This window comes from Lonchura striata, chromosome 1A (assembly GCF_050655825.1).
Source record: "Lonchura striata isolate lonStrDom1 chromosome 1A, ASM5065582v1, whole genome shotgun sequence".
NCBI classification, from domain to species: Eukaryota; Metazoa; Chordata; class Aves; order Passeriformes; family Estrildidae; genus Lonchura; species Lonchura striata.
This window is the reverse complement of record NC_140741.1, coordinates 25,895,914-25,912,602: the sequence shown is the minus strand read 5'-3', so window position 1 is coordinate 25,912,602 and position 16,689 is coordinate 25,895,914. Positions and strand designations below refer to the sequence as shown.

At 44.8% G+C, this 16,689-nt stretch overlaps 1 protein-coding gene across 49 annotated transcripts in view; it reads left to right on the top strand.

Moving 5' to 3' along the window:
- Positions 1–14,829, top strand: part of RBFOX2 (RNA binding fox-1 homolog 2) — a 170,118-nt gene extending 155,289 nt beyond the window's left edge. For 19 of the 49 annotated variants that reach the window (XR_014951890.1, XR_014951895.1, XR_014951899.1 and 16 more), the window contains 4 exons: positions 1,331–1,373; positions 6,306–6,394; positions 7,334–7,406; positions 8,520–14,829. Coding sequence is in view for 35 of the 49 variants with exons in the window: in XM_077783381.2 (XP_077639507.1) it covers positions 1,331–1,373; positions 6,306–6,394; positions 7,334–7,406; positions 8,520–8,564 (250 nt within the window). In the remaining 14 variants the exon portion in view is untranslated. The other 30 variants (XR_014951900.1, XR_014951898.1, XM_077783383.2 and 27 more) reach the window with 9 other exon arrangements.
- Positions 14,830–16,689: the final 1,860 nt, after the last annotated feature.

Genomic DNA, 16,689 nt, shown 5'->3' with positions numbered 1-16,689 from the left:
GGAACTGCATGCATTTCTTCACTCTTCCATACACTGTCATGTGTGCAGTCCTTTAAAGATTGATCTGCCTAGTCAAGCGTTTCTTGATAAAGCTGTGTCAAGGACTGCAGAAGGTTCTGTGTTTTCCTGCCTCACTCCTAAAATGCTACCTTTACAGACACTGACTTTGCTATGGCACATAACCAAGAAAATGAGTGTTACTTAGTGCCTCTTCCCACAGAGTGTGGCATATAAAAGGCTGCCATGTTGAAAGGGGAGTCTGGACAGGGTTACTCCCTGTTCTTGAGAAAGCTCCTTCAGAGCTTTTGTTGGGGAGGAGAGGCTTATATAACATGTAAGGAGAGAAACTTCAGCACCGAAGAACACCTGTAACCACTTGATGTTGCAGAGCAGTACCACCAGTGTAACACAAAGGCAAAGCCCCCAGGTCAGGTTAGAACCATTTGGTTGATATCTGATGACTTCACTGTTGCTGGCAGTGGTGTCACTTTCAGAAAGGAGGATGATGGAAGAGAGGACTGCATCAAAGTAGATGGTGGTATTTTTTCCTATGTTATTGCTGGCCAGAGCCCTCCAGTGGAGCTCAGGAAAAAGGTATCATTATCCAAATTTGAAGTTGCCCTTCCAAACAATTTGCTTGGCACAGGTGGAATGACTTCAGTGTCCCTGTGTCTCACTGATTTGTGCTTTTCACTGCAGTGCTTCCATCCCTCTGGTTGCTGTAATAGGTTTACCCAGATTCCGGAAGGTATGGCATAGGATACTTCAGTTAGTACTGGGGGGAAGTTAAATCGAGGTTCTCTTAAGACTTCTGAGTCCATAGGGTTGTGGAAAGGAGCTGAGCTGGCAGGGAGTGGTTAATGGTAGGCAAGATGAAAGGGAAGTGTCCCGAGTTTGGGCTGCTTTTTCTGCATATCTGCTATGCACCGATTTCTCATTTTCCTCCTCCTCCTTTTCCTCACTCCTTTTTTCTTTCCTGGGGCAACCATCCTGCTAGCCATTTCTTCTGTGAAGAAGGCATTCCATCTGTTGTTGGATGCGTCCCACTCTGGCAAGACACCTGAATTGATAAAACAACCTGCCCCAGGATGCAGAGGGCTTCATTTCGGATCATAAGAAAGGTTATCTTTCTTCTACAATGGGGTCAATCTGGGTGGCGGGGGGGGAAACCCAAACAAACCCACTGTGCGAAGACTGCTCCTGCCTGTGAAAAGCGTGCTTGCATCCACTGGAAAGAAAAGGCTGGTGAGCCCCGCTGTGGGCTGTTTGTATGATTGTTTCTTTCCACAGCTGTGTTTTTTTGAACTGCTCTTCCTGTGTTCTGTTATAGAATAGTCTTACAGGAACCAATCATTAGCGCTAAAATACCTCAGGTAGGAGTGCCAGTGTGACCTGCCAACCAATCAGATTGTGGATTGCAGTGGAAAAAACTGAATTATACTAACCATTCCAGCACCACATTAGAGATGGGAACAGAGGCTTTTTTAGAGCAGTGCAGACTCATGTGTGAGCCAAGCCCCCGCTGTAGCAGGGTGGCGTGTGTCCAGATTTCATACCAAATGGCATTTCACTCAAAATAAAAAAAACAACAAAAAACCAACCAAAAACTAAAAACCAACAAAACTTGAATTCAGTGGAAAGGTTAACAAGGTCATGCTTGTCCCATTACCATGTAGAAGCACCTGCTGCAATGGACACCGTTGTCCTGTCACCTCTTCTAATTCATTCATGCTCATTCCTGGTGCACGTATGCCACCCTTCTAATACAGAAATACCAGAAGCAGTTCTAGCCCTTTCTGCTTCTTAACTTCTGTTGTATGGAACTATGGGGGTGGAGAAGACACATCTGAGAGATGACAAATAAAAGACCCTAAAACTGGGCTTGCTGCCTAAACCTGGCAAGCAGTAAAATGTACCTGACTGGTACCATGGGTTCCATGTTTCTTTGGGGTTATGGACACACTTGTGTCCTAGGGGCAGAAAGACTTTGTGGAGTAAAGAGGGCAGTGACATACTTTGTGTGCCCTTCTAAGGCAGGAAGGGAAAAAGAAAAGGGAGATTTATACCACACTGGCGTAGTAAGCTGTAGTTTTGGATTTCCTCTTGCTCTTGTTGGAGTGTTCACCTGATATGGACTTGAAGAGTGGAGGAGAAGATGTACTTGAGCTGAACTGCATAAAATGCAAATATATTTTCATTAACATACTCAGTAATCGGAATGCTGCTTTAGTTGGGATTGCAGCTTCCTGTATGTGTTGTTTTCCTATGTTTGTCTTATTTCAGAAGATATAAGACAATACTGAAAAAGCTGCCATCTAATGTTAAAGAAGGAATTTAAAGTAAAATACTGCTTTGTTGATGAGCCAAGGACAGTAACATCAGAGAAGAGTAATTTTAAATTTGAACTTTTGTTCATACCCAAGCAATACAGCTGTTGGACAGCTCAGGTCTGTAGGCTCAAGCACTGCATGGGGAAAGGGATCCAGCATAGCCCCAACAAGACTAGAATGCCAGATAGGCAGAGAAAGAGAACTTGAATCAAGATCAAGATAAGCATTATTTAGGCTGGTGTTCATTTCTCTCACATGGTCCCCAGACAGTCCAAAAGCCTGTACCAAAAAGGGCTAATCTTAATTTGCACAGTCCTTTTGGTTGTTTTTAATGCCCAGTGAAAGTGCATAAACCTTCTCACTAGTTCCCATTCCCTTATGCAGGCAGTAATTAAACTGTCCCATTGATAGAAACATCTCTGACATAACGTCTTCACAAGAAGCTCAGCCACACTTACTTCTTTTGAGATGAGATCAAAGATTTTTAAAAACAGAACCTGTATGAGTAACCTGTCCCTTTGGAATCAAATAGGTGGAGTGGGAGTTGCATGGCTGTCCTAAGTTTCAGGCAGTAAGCCACTCAGTGGTTTCTTCTGTTGCAGTTTGGCTGTGGCACTGAAGGGATGTGTTGAAGCTGGCAAGGGTCTTTTTTTCTTCCTTTCCTTTTTTTTTTTTTGTTTTTTTGTAATAATTCTTTATTTCATTTGGAAACACATTTTCCCCTCTTTGTTGCTGTGGTTGCAGATGCTCTATGCTGTTATCATTTTTATTTACTGGAGTACCTGAAGTGGGTGGCACCAGAAGTCACTGGGGGCCCTAGGACCTTGCAGATGAGCTCTGCACATCAGTTACAAGTTTTGTGTGAACAGGAATAGCAGGATAAAGTATCTGGTGCATTGGACAAGCTGAACAGACTTTAGATGCTTTTATTGAATTATATAGGTGGATCCTGGGTTATGGAGAACAGGAGCATCAGCTGGGTAAGGCAACCTGTACAATGCCTGCTCTGTACGGTCCCAGAGCTTGCTGAAAGGATTTATGTAAAAGCAAAGTATAGTTGAAACAGTTCTTCCTCTTTCTTTCACCCTATTTTGGTATATTTGGACCTGCTGGTCATGCTAAATACATCCCTGTTTCAGAAATCTTCCAGCTGTCCACACTCATTGCTCCTATGACAGGAATGCACCATAGCCATTATGATCCCCATTTTTGTTTTTATTTGAAGTACACATAAGTAGACTTTGCAAATTGCTTTGAAATGAGCAGGTCTGCCTGTTTGTGTGTACCTCTATCCTGAGATTTTTTTTTTCCCCTTTTTTAAATAACCAGTAGCTTCAATTTTGCATCAGTGCATGGTTAAAAAGCAATACACGTCAGCTATTTCTTAACTTCATTTCTCCAATGAATTATTTCTCCTGTTTTTTTTTTATTTTGGTTTTTTTTTTGTTTGTTTTGTTTTGTTTTTTGTTTGTTGTGCAGTTGACTGAAGAAATGTTAACATCCCGCTCTAAATCTCTCAGTGGAGTCTCTGTTCCCTTCTCTGATATAACAGATGGGTTATTGCTTGTTATAATTATTAACATTGTGGTGTGGGACAGGGCTAGGGTGGGAGCCATTCCGGGGGGTGAGGGCGGTTCTGCGGGAGTCGTTAAGGTTGGAATGTTAACTCCAGTGGTGACTGACTGTTTCCGTAATAGCAGGTTGTTGTGGCTGCACGCTCTAGTACTTGAGGCTGTGTACTTCACTGAGCTTGTGGTAGAGCCTAGGGCGAACTGCTGTCCCAAGAGAATGCTGGGATGGATAGAACTAGCCAATATGAGTCTGAACGTGGTGACTTTGCTGGTTGTTCTAGCTCCAGATGTCAGCATGCTTAGTTTTTAATTTTGATTAATAAATGTTACTCCATTCCCCCTCCCACACCTGATTCCAACCCTTCTTTCTTCTTTATTTTTAGTTTTCTTTTTGGTTTGGTTTTTTTTTTTTTTTGGTTTTGTTCTGTTTTGTTTTCCTTTATGAGACATGAGTTAAAAGACAATTATATGATAAGCCTTTTTGGTTTCAAACTGCATCTTGCTCTCATGTTCAGAGTATGTGCCAGTCATGTTTGAAGCAGCTTCTGGTCTGAAATGTGACTGGCAGGTGTGGAAATGTGGGGCAGAGTGGGAATCAAGGGTGCCTGCTAAGGCCAGCTGCCCTGCGGAGGGTAGTGCCTGGAGAAAATGCCTCCTAGACTGTGCTCAAGCAACAAACCAAGGGTTCAGGAAGCATATAGCCTAAGGGGGATAGTACAGTGGCATTGATACAAACTTTTGTCTTAATTTGGTGAGGTTAATGAAGGTTGGATTTGGATTAAGGCTGCACCTCATTCCTCTGGCCTCTGTCATGTTTTACATGGTGGCACAATGATAGCATGGCAAAACCAAGCTAAACATCCCCAAACTGTCAATCCAAAATGCAGGATTTGAAACAGCCAGGTGATATTAAAAGGGCTAAACTGTAACATGGCATCTTTTCCAGGCCATGTGGTGATGTTTCACAGGTGTTGCTTTTTACATCTGTGTTGCTTTTTCTCCTGTTAACTAGAAGATTGAAGAGGCTGCAACTCCCTTTTTTCTGGAGTAGGAAAGGGTCTGCGAACATGTTTTGGATAGCACATCAGCCTTCACAGAGCTAATGTAGGCCACATTAAAGAAACCAATATTAATTTTAAATCATTACTTCTAATTTAAAAGCTAGCCAGGTACAGATTGAGTACTGTTGAGCAAAGACACAGTTCTGTAGTGGAGCTAATCTTGTACTCTTAGTTACATGTATGAAAAAGATATATAGGGAAGAAGTAGTAGAGGTATGTTGAGCTACTCTGGAGGTGAAGAGCATAATTCTGCCTTCTAGTCCTTCAAACCCTGAAATGTCAATTTGAAAAAAAAAAAAAAGCCAGAAGCAATCTGGAATTTTCCACTGGTTTTTTATGGCTCATTATGTTTCTAGAAAGTCAGAACTATGGTTCATTTACCAAGCCTTCACCCCCGAGTTTAAAAAAGTGTTCAGAAATACAATAAAGATCAAACCAGGGGTTCAGAGCCCTATTTGCTGCCTGCTATGCTACCTTTGTCCCTGATCTGAAAGGTGGCTGGCCTTGGTCTTCCAGTACTGCAGGCCTTGCTCTGCCCCTAGAGCTCCTTGTGGGAGTTCCAGGAGGAGACTCACAGGTCTTCACTGAGTCAGAATTCACATTTTGACAACACAGTTGTTAAGTACATTTTTAGTAACTACCTTTGATCACCTTTGCTACAGGTGTGTAGCATGGGCAGAAATACAGCAGCAGAACAGACTGTTCTGGCATAATTCTCTTGACCTGCTTTCTTATATGGAGAGGAGAAAGTCTGGCTGGCCTCAATATTGGTTTGCTTGTTGACAGCCCTGAAACCAACAGGGACTGTCTTTTCCTGGTTACTTTTCACCTTCTCTGACTATTGATACTTCTGCACATGCGGACCCATTTAAATTCTAGCCCTTTGGATTTTCCTGGCTGTAAAAGAGAGAGGATAAAAAAAAAAGTAGAATTTTCTCGGAACGGTTCCCTTTCTAAAATACTTCATAGAAAGTGTCTACCTCTGATTTCCTCTCCTTAAGAGGAAGGGGCCATAAAAATTACCTTGCATGCAAGATTCTGGGTCTTTCCGGGTTTCCATTTCCTCCATGCCAAATTGCATTTTCTAGGGTTGTAACAACACTCAGTCTTCCTTTAGTGTATTCCTTTTGCTGAAGAGGGTAATGGAAGGGCCTCACTGGTCCCTCTAAGGGAAGGAATCGACATGAGTTAATGGGTGATGCTTGCAATAGACATGACATGGGAGCTGATGCAGTTTGAAACACTTCCTCTCCTTGTGATGTGTGTGACTTTTTAAAATTTTTTTTTTATGCTCTCCATATGTGGACAGGTATCTGTAAAGTCAGTTCTCTTCTCTCCTGCAGGGTGGATATGCAGCCTACAGATATGCACAGCCTGCTACTGCAACAGCAGCCACAGCCGCTGCAGCCGCTGCAGCAGCTTACAGCGATGGGTATGTAAGGGAGAGGTGTCCATGGGTACTAGCTTGTTGTGCTCAGGGATTCAAGGAGCATTGACCCATCACAGAACTTCTGCTTCTTTCCCCCATTTCTTTGTCTGGCCTGCACTCTCATGTGCACACATGCATGCACCACCCAACACGGAAGACTTGAGTGCACGGTTTGTCTCTGCTCCTGGTCAGTATTGCCCTCTGTGTATGTGAGCTGGCACAAATCCTGGCCTCTTCCCTATCCTTGTGATTCTCCTCTGCACAAAGCAAGCAGTGTGGTTACAGCCTGAGAGTCAGAGATCTGACTTTGGGGAGGTTACTAAATCACTGGGTGCATTTCTCTTCCCCATTATAAAGTTAAAATAACTTAGCTCATGCAGTGCTCTAGGATGCTTTAACATGCAGCTCTGAATAGGTACAAAGCATTGTCTTCATCAGAGTGCTTGCCTTAAGATTTTTTCATTGCCTGTGCAATGAGGCCGTGTTTTAATTCTAGCACATTAAAGTTTATACTCCTCTCACAGTAGAGAATCCCTCACTGCTTTCCATTTAGCAGCTGTTACTGTTCCAGTAGCACTAGTGCCAGCAGTCACTCTCCTCCTTAATTGCATCACACAATTACCCAAAGGTAAGGGCTGCATTAGTTGGCATTTCAAAGGTGTACCTCTTTCCTGACCTCTTTCCTGCAGGTCAGGCTCATGGCCTGTGCCACATTGCTACTGGCAGGCTGTTCTCTCGCCCATCTCATACAATGCATGGCAGCATGCTCATAGGATCTCTGCAGAGGAGCTGCCTTGCGTGCCTGTGTGTGCATGGATGCATACATGTGTGTGCAAGGGCATGCTGCTGCTTCCATTACCTGTGGTCAGACAGCTATTACTCTGCTCCTCCCAAGTGACTTTTTTTTTCTTTTCTTTTTATATCTTTTCTCCCTCTCTTCAGTTATGGCAGGGTGTACACAGCAGATCCTTACCATGCCCTTGCCCCTGCCGCTAGCTACGGAGTTGGCGCTGTGGTAAGTGGGATTTTCTTTCTTGTGCTGTTTCTCATTTCCAGGATGGGGAACAGCCACTGGGTATCATGCAATGAAACCTCACCCACCCAGAAAAATTTCTGTGTTGAGGGAGGAGGTCCTTAGCAGCAGTGCTGGGTTCCCAGTTGTTCCGCATTCATATCTGTGCATGCACTAAGAAGGGATCCAGGCTGTAGGAGATCAGTTACTACTCGGTCTTGCACATCATCTAGTACAATGAAAAATGAAAATTAATGGCAAACAGAACTGCCAGGAGCCAGAACACTGTTGGTGAATGAGTAGAACTGTATCGAGATGATACATAAAGCAAAAATCAGCAATAGTTAGAGATTCAGGATACACTTTTTTTGCCATTTTCAGTTCTAGGAAGCAAAGGAATAAGTTGTTCTTGTGACATCTTGCAGCAAAGCTGCTTCACTTGGTTCCCTCTTGCACTAGTGGAAGGATACAGTGTCCTGCCTGCCAGCAGTAGTTACACAAGGGCAGGATGAGGTATGCTGGCATCAGAGGGGAGTGGAGCAGCTTGCTGAAAACACATGCTTGCCCATCTGCTAGCCAGTGCAGTATCTATGTTGTTGCAAAGGCTGGAATACAAATGTGCTCAGAGAAAAAGACACCTAAAAATAGATATCTGCAGTGTGGCACCTCCATTTCAGCCTCAGCTCATCATGTGGATTCTCTTTAGGGTCAATGAGGGAAAAACAGGTAATTCTAGGATACCCAGTCATCATATCTATTTTAGACCTTTACCTTGAGGTGAGGTGAAGAGCATCCTAGAAGTCCTGGTCTCCGCAGTCTCTAAAGGCAGCCTGGACAACTGGCTTGAGATTAGGACTGGTGAGTCCCCTCTCTGGTACTGAATTCCCTTCCACCAAGACTTGCCAAACTTCACCTTCAGCTGGCTGGCCATGAGCATGCCCTCCTGAGCCACATCTTTGGTTTTGCAGGCAGAGTTCTCTCTTGCTTCTTAGAGGTGCTGATGGTGGTGGGTCAGTGCCAGGACAGGTCCTTCCAGAAGCATTTGGGTGCTGTCCTGGGTATCTCTTCACAGTTCTTCTCCTAACAATGTCTTTTTCTCCCATTTCATTTTTACAGGCGAGTTTATACCGAGGTGGCTACAGCCGATTTGCCCCCTACTGAAGTGACGTGAACCCCCTGCAAGTGGGACAGCCCCCCCAGTTCATGAGGCCTGGCTATTGCAATATTTACTAGTAGAGGAACTCTATAGCAAGTCGAGGAGGAAAAACAAAAAAAAACAAAAGAGAAAATACTTTTTTATACCTCACTATGTTCTTCGAATATGTATTTTTTTTTTCCTTTAAATTTCTGCCTTTAATTCTTTTGTTCCAAAGATTGTGCTTTTTTTTTTTGTTTGTTTGTTTTTTGTTTTAATTTTTGGGGTTTTTTTAACTGTGGTAAAAATAATGCATTTCCGTGTCTGTATGTTGGTGCATAGCTTATCCTACCAATCACGGAAAAGGCAACTAGCGATAAGGAAAGCTGTTAGAAACTGATATCATGCAATTAATCAGGAACACGCAGACAGAGTTACTTCCCTGGGTCTGGTGCTTGGTGCCTGTGAGACAGGAGGACGTGAGGGAGAAGTCTCCACCTGCTGTGTTTCTTGTCTGCAGAAGGAAGCACTCTTTGGCTGTGTCTGGGACCTGAATGTTGGTGGAAAATAGTAATTTATCTTTGGAAATGGGGAAATGGAGAGACTTTCTTTGTTTCTATAACCATTTGATGCACACAGGTTTGTGACAGTTTCAGCAATGTCAGAACTTTAGACTTCACAAGAGAAGAGTCTCTCAACCTGCCCAAAGACTTCAGCTGTAGGGGACAAGACTTTGAAAGGAGTTTTTGATGAGGATGATCTTTTCCCCACACACAGAACTTTTACTCGCAGATTTTTGTCCACTGCAGGTGGCTGTAATTGTCATTTCATTCCTTCTTTTGAAGATCTTTCTCTCTTGCTGTCCCTTTCCACCCCTTCATTCCATGAAGAGTGGCAGATGCAGTGCAAGATCACGCAGAGTCCCTCTGTTGTGGACAGCGAGTGATTAAATTTGGAGAGGTGAAGCACCTGCAGCCTTGCAAAGGAAGAAGGCGAGCAGAAGAGTTGAGCATGGCACACTGTCTGAGGCCCAGCATGCAGGGGCTGTTCTCCTGTTCATCCCGGGCTCTTAGGTGCTTCTGCAAGTAATCTATTTCAAATAACATGAGTGAGGAAAAGCCAGCCATGCTTAAGCTGCTCGAGGTGAGGGACAAGCATGTGGCTTTGTGTGGGGGAAGAGGATCTTTTATATCTAAATGTGATCCTGAAGTAGTTTTGTATCTGGCAGAAGCAGTTTGTTCAAGCTCTGAATTCATAGGAACTTCTTAACCACAAGCTATTTCAGGCCCTTCCATAGCTGCATTGGAGCCCCTGGGTTTGTTTTGCCCAGCTTCTCAGAGAAAGTTGTGCACCTGGTCTGCTGAGTCCATATAGACACTACATATTAGAAGACTTGGAAGGATAGAAACTATTTAGCTGAGGGGTTCACGACTCCCAGGACCATCTCTCTTCTGCTCTCACAGACAGAGAATTCGCTGTGTTTCAAAGACAGCACACTTAGATGACTGTTAGCTGTGATGTGATGCAGAGTTGCTGCTCTCCAGACTTCCCTGTTCAGCTGCTGGCTCCTAGAGTGCTCCCAGTAATCCCAGTGGTCAGAGGCAGGCTCTAATTGCATGCTGGAAAGATGCAGAAGTGTAATTGTACCAGGCTGCCTGGACTGCATGGATTGGTGCTGGGGTGAGCCACTGCCCTCGGAAGGGCAGCTCAGAATATGGATTTGCTGGCGGAGCCTCTCCAGCTCCTGTTGAACACCTGCTTTTCCATCCATCACTGATACAGAGTAGGAAAATTAATGCATTTAACACTAAGCAACATCAGCAAGCAGAGGTCCCACTCCTGGGGGAGTGTCCTGATCCAGTCACACACAACCACACATTTTTTGCTCTTCCCCAGTGATAATGGACCCTCTCTGTGCACAGCAGAGTGGAGGCACCTCAAATGGGAAGAATGGGGACACCATTAGTTAAGCTAGAGACCCTGAAGCTATTGATTTTTCTGGAGGAATAGCTAGATAAAGGGGACACCAAACTGCCAGCCTGTTGGCCACATTTTTTTTTCCTGGTTTTATTGTTGGTTTTTTACTTTTTTTTTTTCCAAGCCAAAGTTTGGTTTGTTGCTGTTATGACAATTTTTTTGTTGTTTGTATATAAATATTTTAGCTTGAAAATAGGGAGGGGGAGAACAGGGTTTTGGGGCTTTCACAAAACCTAGGAAATGAGGGAGACTTGGTGTGTTTCTGCCAGAGTTGGGGTAGAAGAGGGAGGACTTGTGGTAGAGATAGTCATATTCAAGGGCAGTTATTTCCACTGCAGAGCAGCCAGGGGACATGTGGAGATGGGATGCAGCAAAAGCCTCTCTATTGGACTTGTTCTCCCCACTGTGGATGGAGGGCCTGAGGAAGGCTGTCCCTTCCCTTCCTGCAGGCAGTTCTCAGGCTGTGAGCCCAGGAGCATCTGCAGAGCCCTGCTGGGGCAGCTGCTCCCCCCCGCCCCTCTCCCACATTCAGTTCAGCTGGTTCTGACTGCAGCTCCCCAAAAGCCAGGTTCTCCCACCCTGAGTGCCCTCCCCTGCCCTGGCAGTGCCACCTGCAGCCCCCCCCCGCCACTTGGCCTCCCTGGGAGTAGGAGGGAGGCCAGCCCCATTTCTGCCTCCTGGCAGAGTCTATGCATGGCAGCTTCAGCCCGCCCAAGTATTTTAGGAATGTGAGGGGTTTAGCGCAGAAATACAGAACCTTTGGGAGGCCATGGTGCCCTGATCTCCAAGTAGTACCTGTTCTAAGACCATCCAGCCTGATTCATCCTGTATCCGAGCATGATCTGCTCTGGTCCCTCCCTGCTGGGCTTCTCTGGTGCATTGAGCAGCCAGTGTCTTTGTGGCTCCATAGTTAATGCTGCAAGATCCCCTGAGGGAGCTTGCTGATTGCCTGGCTTCCTGCTCTCAGCACTGAGCTGCAGAGGGAACACCGGGACGCTTGCATGGCTGGGGGCCAGAGGTAGTTCACTGGTTCCAGGTGTCCAAAGCAACAGACCTCCCAAAAACTTGCATGGCAAGGTTTCTTGAGTGAGTGTTGTGTGTGACAGGAGAGCTCTTCAGCCTTTCTTCCCTGTTGATGAACAACAGCTCCAGTTTCACTCTGATGTGTTATGAAGTGGCTAGAGATGCTTTCAGAGTAGCCAAGGTGTGGCTGTATCCATCTTCTGAAGAAGTGAGGACAAAGCCTATATCTCCCTATGCAAAATTAATTACGTTTAATAAATTGAACTGGGCCCTGGCTTATTAGAATGATGGCAGCTAGTGCTTATCTGTGCAATGGGCCTGCAGTCACAAGCCCCTTGTAAAGCAGGGTTTGGCTTTCTGAAGGAAACCGCACAGGCAGCCTGGCAAATAGCTTGCTGTTTGTCACCTTCTAGTCCGGTGGCTTCTGGGATTCCTCTTGATGCAGAGAAAAAAAAAATTTCTTTAAGTGTAGCTGTTTGTGCTGTCTTGCAATAGGTCCAGCCAGCACATGATGATATACAGATGAGCTTTTGGTTTAAAGAGTTGGTTTATTTAATGTGCTGGTCTGTATTTCCTTGCAGTTACATTGTGCTGGTATAAAGTAACTACTCCTGGCGTAGCATATTCTCTACTGGGAATAAGTTATATTGATGCCCAGCACGTTAGCAAACTAGTTGTCCTGGTCCCCATATGTGGGAGGCTGCACTGTTGTAGATGGGTTAGCTTTTCTAAGAAAAGCCATGACAGGACCTGGAGGCAATGGAGAGCTCAGTATGAGCCTGCTGTAGCCAGCTTTTCCCAGGTTAAGCAGTTTGGTGGGTCCTGTGTCATGAGTTCAGATAGACAAAGCCATGTTTAAAGATAGCTATGGCTTGGCTGTTCCAGTGCCTGAGAGGGAGCAGACTTGCCCAGCAAGGAGCACTGGCTCTGGAGTCTGAGTATTTCAGACAGGGCTCTGTCAGTGACCCCTCAAGGGTCCCTGTGGGGCAGTCATGTCGCTACTTTAGACTTTGCTTCCCTGTCCCTAAAGTGAAGTTGAAGTTTATCCCTGTTCTTACCTGTTTTGAGATTCATGGATGTGAAGTGTACAGTGAGAATTGAGGAGGGTTTTCTGAGTAGCTGGCTCGAGTGCTGGTTGTGGAATGGTTAATGAAGCCATTTCCCTGCCTGACAAGAGATCCTGGCTGCTGGGCTTTCAATTCCAGCAACCAGAGCTCTATCAGTGGGGAATACAAAGCAGAGCCTCCCAGTTCTACCCATGTTTTTTCCCAGCTCATTTCTATCTGTATCTTCCCATCCTAGCCATGAAGATGGAGGCAAATGGAAAACAGGTTTGGGGAGCACTTAGGAATTTAATAAAGGGAAACCGAAACAACACCTCTGGGGAGCGCTTTTGCTGAATCTAGCTCCAAAGGGAAAGCACACAGGCAGCCTGGCAGAGGACCTGCTGCCTGTGGCCCTCCAGCCTGGCAGGGTGGGGGAATGCTGTCCTTGGTGTAGAGGGGTGATTTTTAGTGTTTTACCTGTTTGCACTGTTTTAAAATAGGAGGGGAAAAAAAAAACCAACCTAGTGAACAAGATGAACATCCAATGTAAACTTCTTTGTGTTTTTATTTTTGACATGCTCTTGGATAATGTCAAACATTTTGTAGTATACACCAGTGAGACTTGATTCTTTGTTGCATAAAACACTATTTTTGGTGATGTTAATGTCTGAAGAGCCTGTTCCCTCCATCCCCACCTTACTGATTGCCCTCTCCACCCTCCAACCCCAGTAAACTTCTCTTCTACAATGAAAACTCCAGTCAACAAGGCAAGCAGGAGTCTGATAGCCAGAGCGTTGAAATGGGGCCCTTTGCAAGTAGGCTGTGGGGTTTCTGCCTGGTCTGCTTTGCTCCAGCCAGGAGCTGTCAGGAGAACCCCCTTTCCTCTGCAGTGCCCGCATCAATGGCAGCCTAAACGGGACTCGGGATGGCCAAAGTCCCGTCTCTCTTGCCATTGCTGACCCTGGAAGACAGCTTCTTGCTGGGGCTGCCAGTGCTGCCCGTGGTTGTTCTGTTGGGTCCATGGGCTGCAGCTGGCCCAGGCTTGTGCAGGTGACCAGCTTCCCATGCTGCCTCTCAACTTGTGGTAGAGCAGGAATGCATTAGCCAAAAACCTTGCCTGATTTCACCAGGAGATTGCTGGTGTCTAAAGCCGTCCACCAAGATATTCATTTGGCTGGCGATCGGTCAGCAAAATGCCCGTTAATCTTAGGAATGTCTTTTTAAATTTTTGTTGATGTTCTGAAGTGGGTCAATAAATAATTTACCAGATTCCCAGTTCTCTGCTGGTGAAGGGGCTTGCTGCTTTCCTGAGGAGTAAATTCCTTACAGAAATCAGGCCTCCCACATTAGGAGTCTCAGTTCTGGTCATATTTTTCTATTTTTTTCTGTTCACAGTATTTTGTGTGTGCGAGTGTTGTAGTTTTGGCAGCTCAATTTGGCTGCATTATCAAGTGACAAAATCATCCTCTTTTACTCTAGGGGATATGATTCGGTTTTGTTTTCTTGGTTTTTTTTTTGTTTGTTTGTTTGGGGGTTTTGTTAGGCTTTGTTTGGTGGTTTTTTTTTTTTTGTTTTTTTTTTTTTAATGATAAATCCTGCTTGTAAATAGCTGGAGCTAAAACCTGGGGCTGATAGCAAATGAGAACCAGGGCTAAAGAATGATACAGAGCTGGTGGAGTATTTTACTGACCTCACAGGCTGATCTCTTTGAGACTTGGAGATTTTCAGTGCAAGGCTGAGATGCCACAGCACCTCCAATGGCAGCAACAGACATGCCCCTTCTTGCAGTCTCCCCAGCACCTCCCATTCCAGGTACCGCCGGGGAACAGGACGTGTCCCGAGTGGGATGCGTTCCCTTCCCCCTGGATCATTTCCTAGGACGCCCGAGCCGCTTGCCCAGGGTCCCATTTCCCTGCTGACTCTGGAGAAGCAGTATCTGCATCCCAGGGCTTTGTGACAGCCTTTAACTTCCCGCCCTCCCTCGTTAAGTATCATATTGTATAGTAGCTTTCAGACCATACAGTATTCATTGGGTTACTCCTATTATTATCAAGTAGCTGGAATTGTGAAGGTTGGAGTAGTTAGATCTTTAGCTTTTATTCCTTTTTTTTGTATTACTATCCATGTGTATAAATTATTGATCATGTTGCTGGCTTTTATAAACTCTAAGCAAGGGGGGAAACCCTTCCTAACCCTTTGCAAATGGTAATGAAGCACTGTTTTTAAATAAAAGAGAGAAACACCAGTCTGCTGGCTCCCCTGTGTTGTTTCTTTTTCAGCACACCTGGATGAATTTCACTGGTGCATTGCCTTGGCAGGTAAAATGCAAAGAAGAGAAGCTGGTGTGAAGAACGAGCTGGGAGATTGGATCTTCTTAGCAGTGATAAAGGGCCTTGGCAAGTCACACTGGCAAAATCCCAGCCCCATTTGTTCCTATTCTGACCTCTCGGAAAATCCACACCTTTCCCTGCCATTCTTTCCCATTGCTTATTAGCAGAGAAGGGACAATTGTTTGGTATTTGATAAGAAGCCTTTTTTTTTTTTTTTTCCTTTCTTTCCAAACCTGTTAATGTGGAAGGAGAGACAACCATTTCAAATTATGGTGTCTGCATCTCTAGTGCCTGTGTGGCCAACCTCACTCTGTGTTAGTACAGGTGTAATAGTTAACACGCAACTGGAAGCTGGGGTTCCTGTGTCAGTGTAAATTTCCTCTGGGTGTTTGGACATGTCTTTTAATCACTGCCCCTGTTGTTCTGCCTGTAAAAGGAATCTTGCTGCAGACAAGCAGAAATTCATTCACATTCTTTGTAGTACTTACAAATCCTCCAGTGAAAGATGTCATGCAAATATAGATCTGTGTAATCAGGTGCCTTTAAAACTTAAATGATCTTAAAAATAGCAAATATAAATCCCTGTGGCTAATTGAAAGTGATTATTGAAACAATAACTGAGCAAAATTATACAGCCAAATATGCCTAATGCAGTTGAGGCTGGTGCTTTAATTTGTTTGTGGAACTGCAAGGTACCAGGAACAAAAAATGTGGGAATAAGGTGTGTCCTGGGCAGTAGGATTATCAGTTATGATGCAGGAAGGTGTGCTAGCTCCTTAAGCATTCCTTCCCAGTATTTACCAAGGATATATTCCTGTCAGATGATCCTCATTTCATTCTAACAATAACTCAAGAGGATGTTCAACAGTGAGTGCTAAAATTAGATGCTTGGAAATCAGAGCTGAATAATGGTTGAAGAAAAGCTGGTTAAGGGATTCTGCATCAGTGGAACTGGGAAAGGTCTTGAAAGGAAGCTCTGCCATGCTGGGAGAAAGGTGCTGCAGAGGCAAGCTTAAGATGCACAGCAAAGCAGCTCTAGGTCTTCCAGCCTACCCTTGTTTCAAGGCAAAGATGTAAAATGGCTGATCCTAGAATTCACTAATTAGTCAGTTAAAGTGTTGTAATATTCAGCATTGCTGAATGTGCTTTATCAAAAGTAGAGCTCACCAAAGGAAGCAGAGGTTCTTTAAATGCACTGCAAGCTGGTTGGGGAGCCAAACACAGCTGATTTAATGCATCCCCCCTTTCTACAAACTGTAAGTAATTGTAATAAGTAAGAGACAAATCACACTTGTCACAGCTGATCATGAGCCATGGTGTGTGTAGGTGCCATTACCTGAGAGTGACAAACCAGGGGAGAGGTTTGGCAATAGCCCTGGCGTGCACTCTGTACCATGGGGCTTGGTACAGGTCCACCAGTGTGGCTGCCGAGTAAGAATCTCAGTGCCACACAGCTGTGCCTGCTTCCTGCAGGGTGGGATGGAGTCAATAAATGGCAACATTTGCTGGAAAGCATTTGGATCATATTGAAATTATGTATAAATTCAAATTGAACTTAGAGAAGAGCTCAAGGGTGAGGTTAGTGTGACTGCTAAGGCTGCATCTTAGGCTTGGCAGTGTGACTGACAAGCTGCATCAGGAGATCTGACCCAAAAGCTCAGGAAGAAGTCCTGATCCCTGTGCCAGTAGCAAAGCTGACTTCTTGTCAGGACTTTGCCACTGGACTTCTATTGACTGTACTGGCTCAGAGATAGCAGTCTGAGGATCCCTTTGAT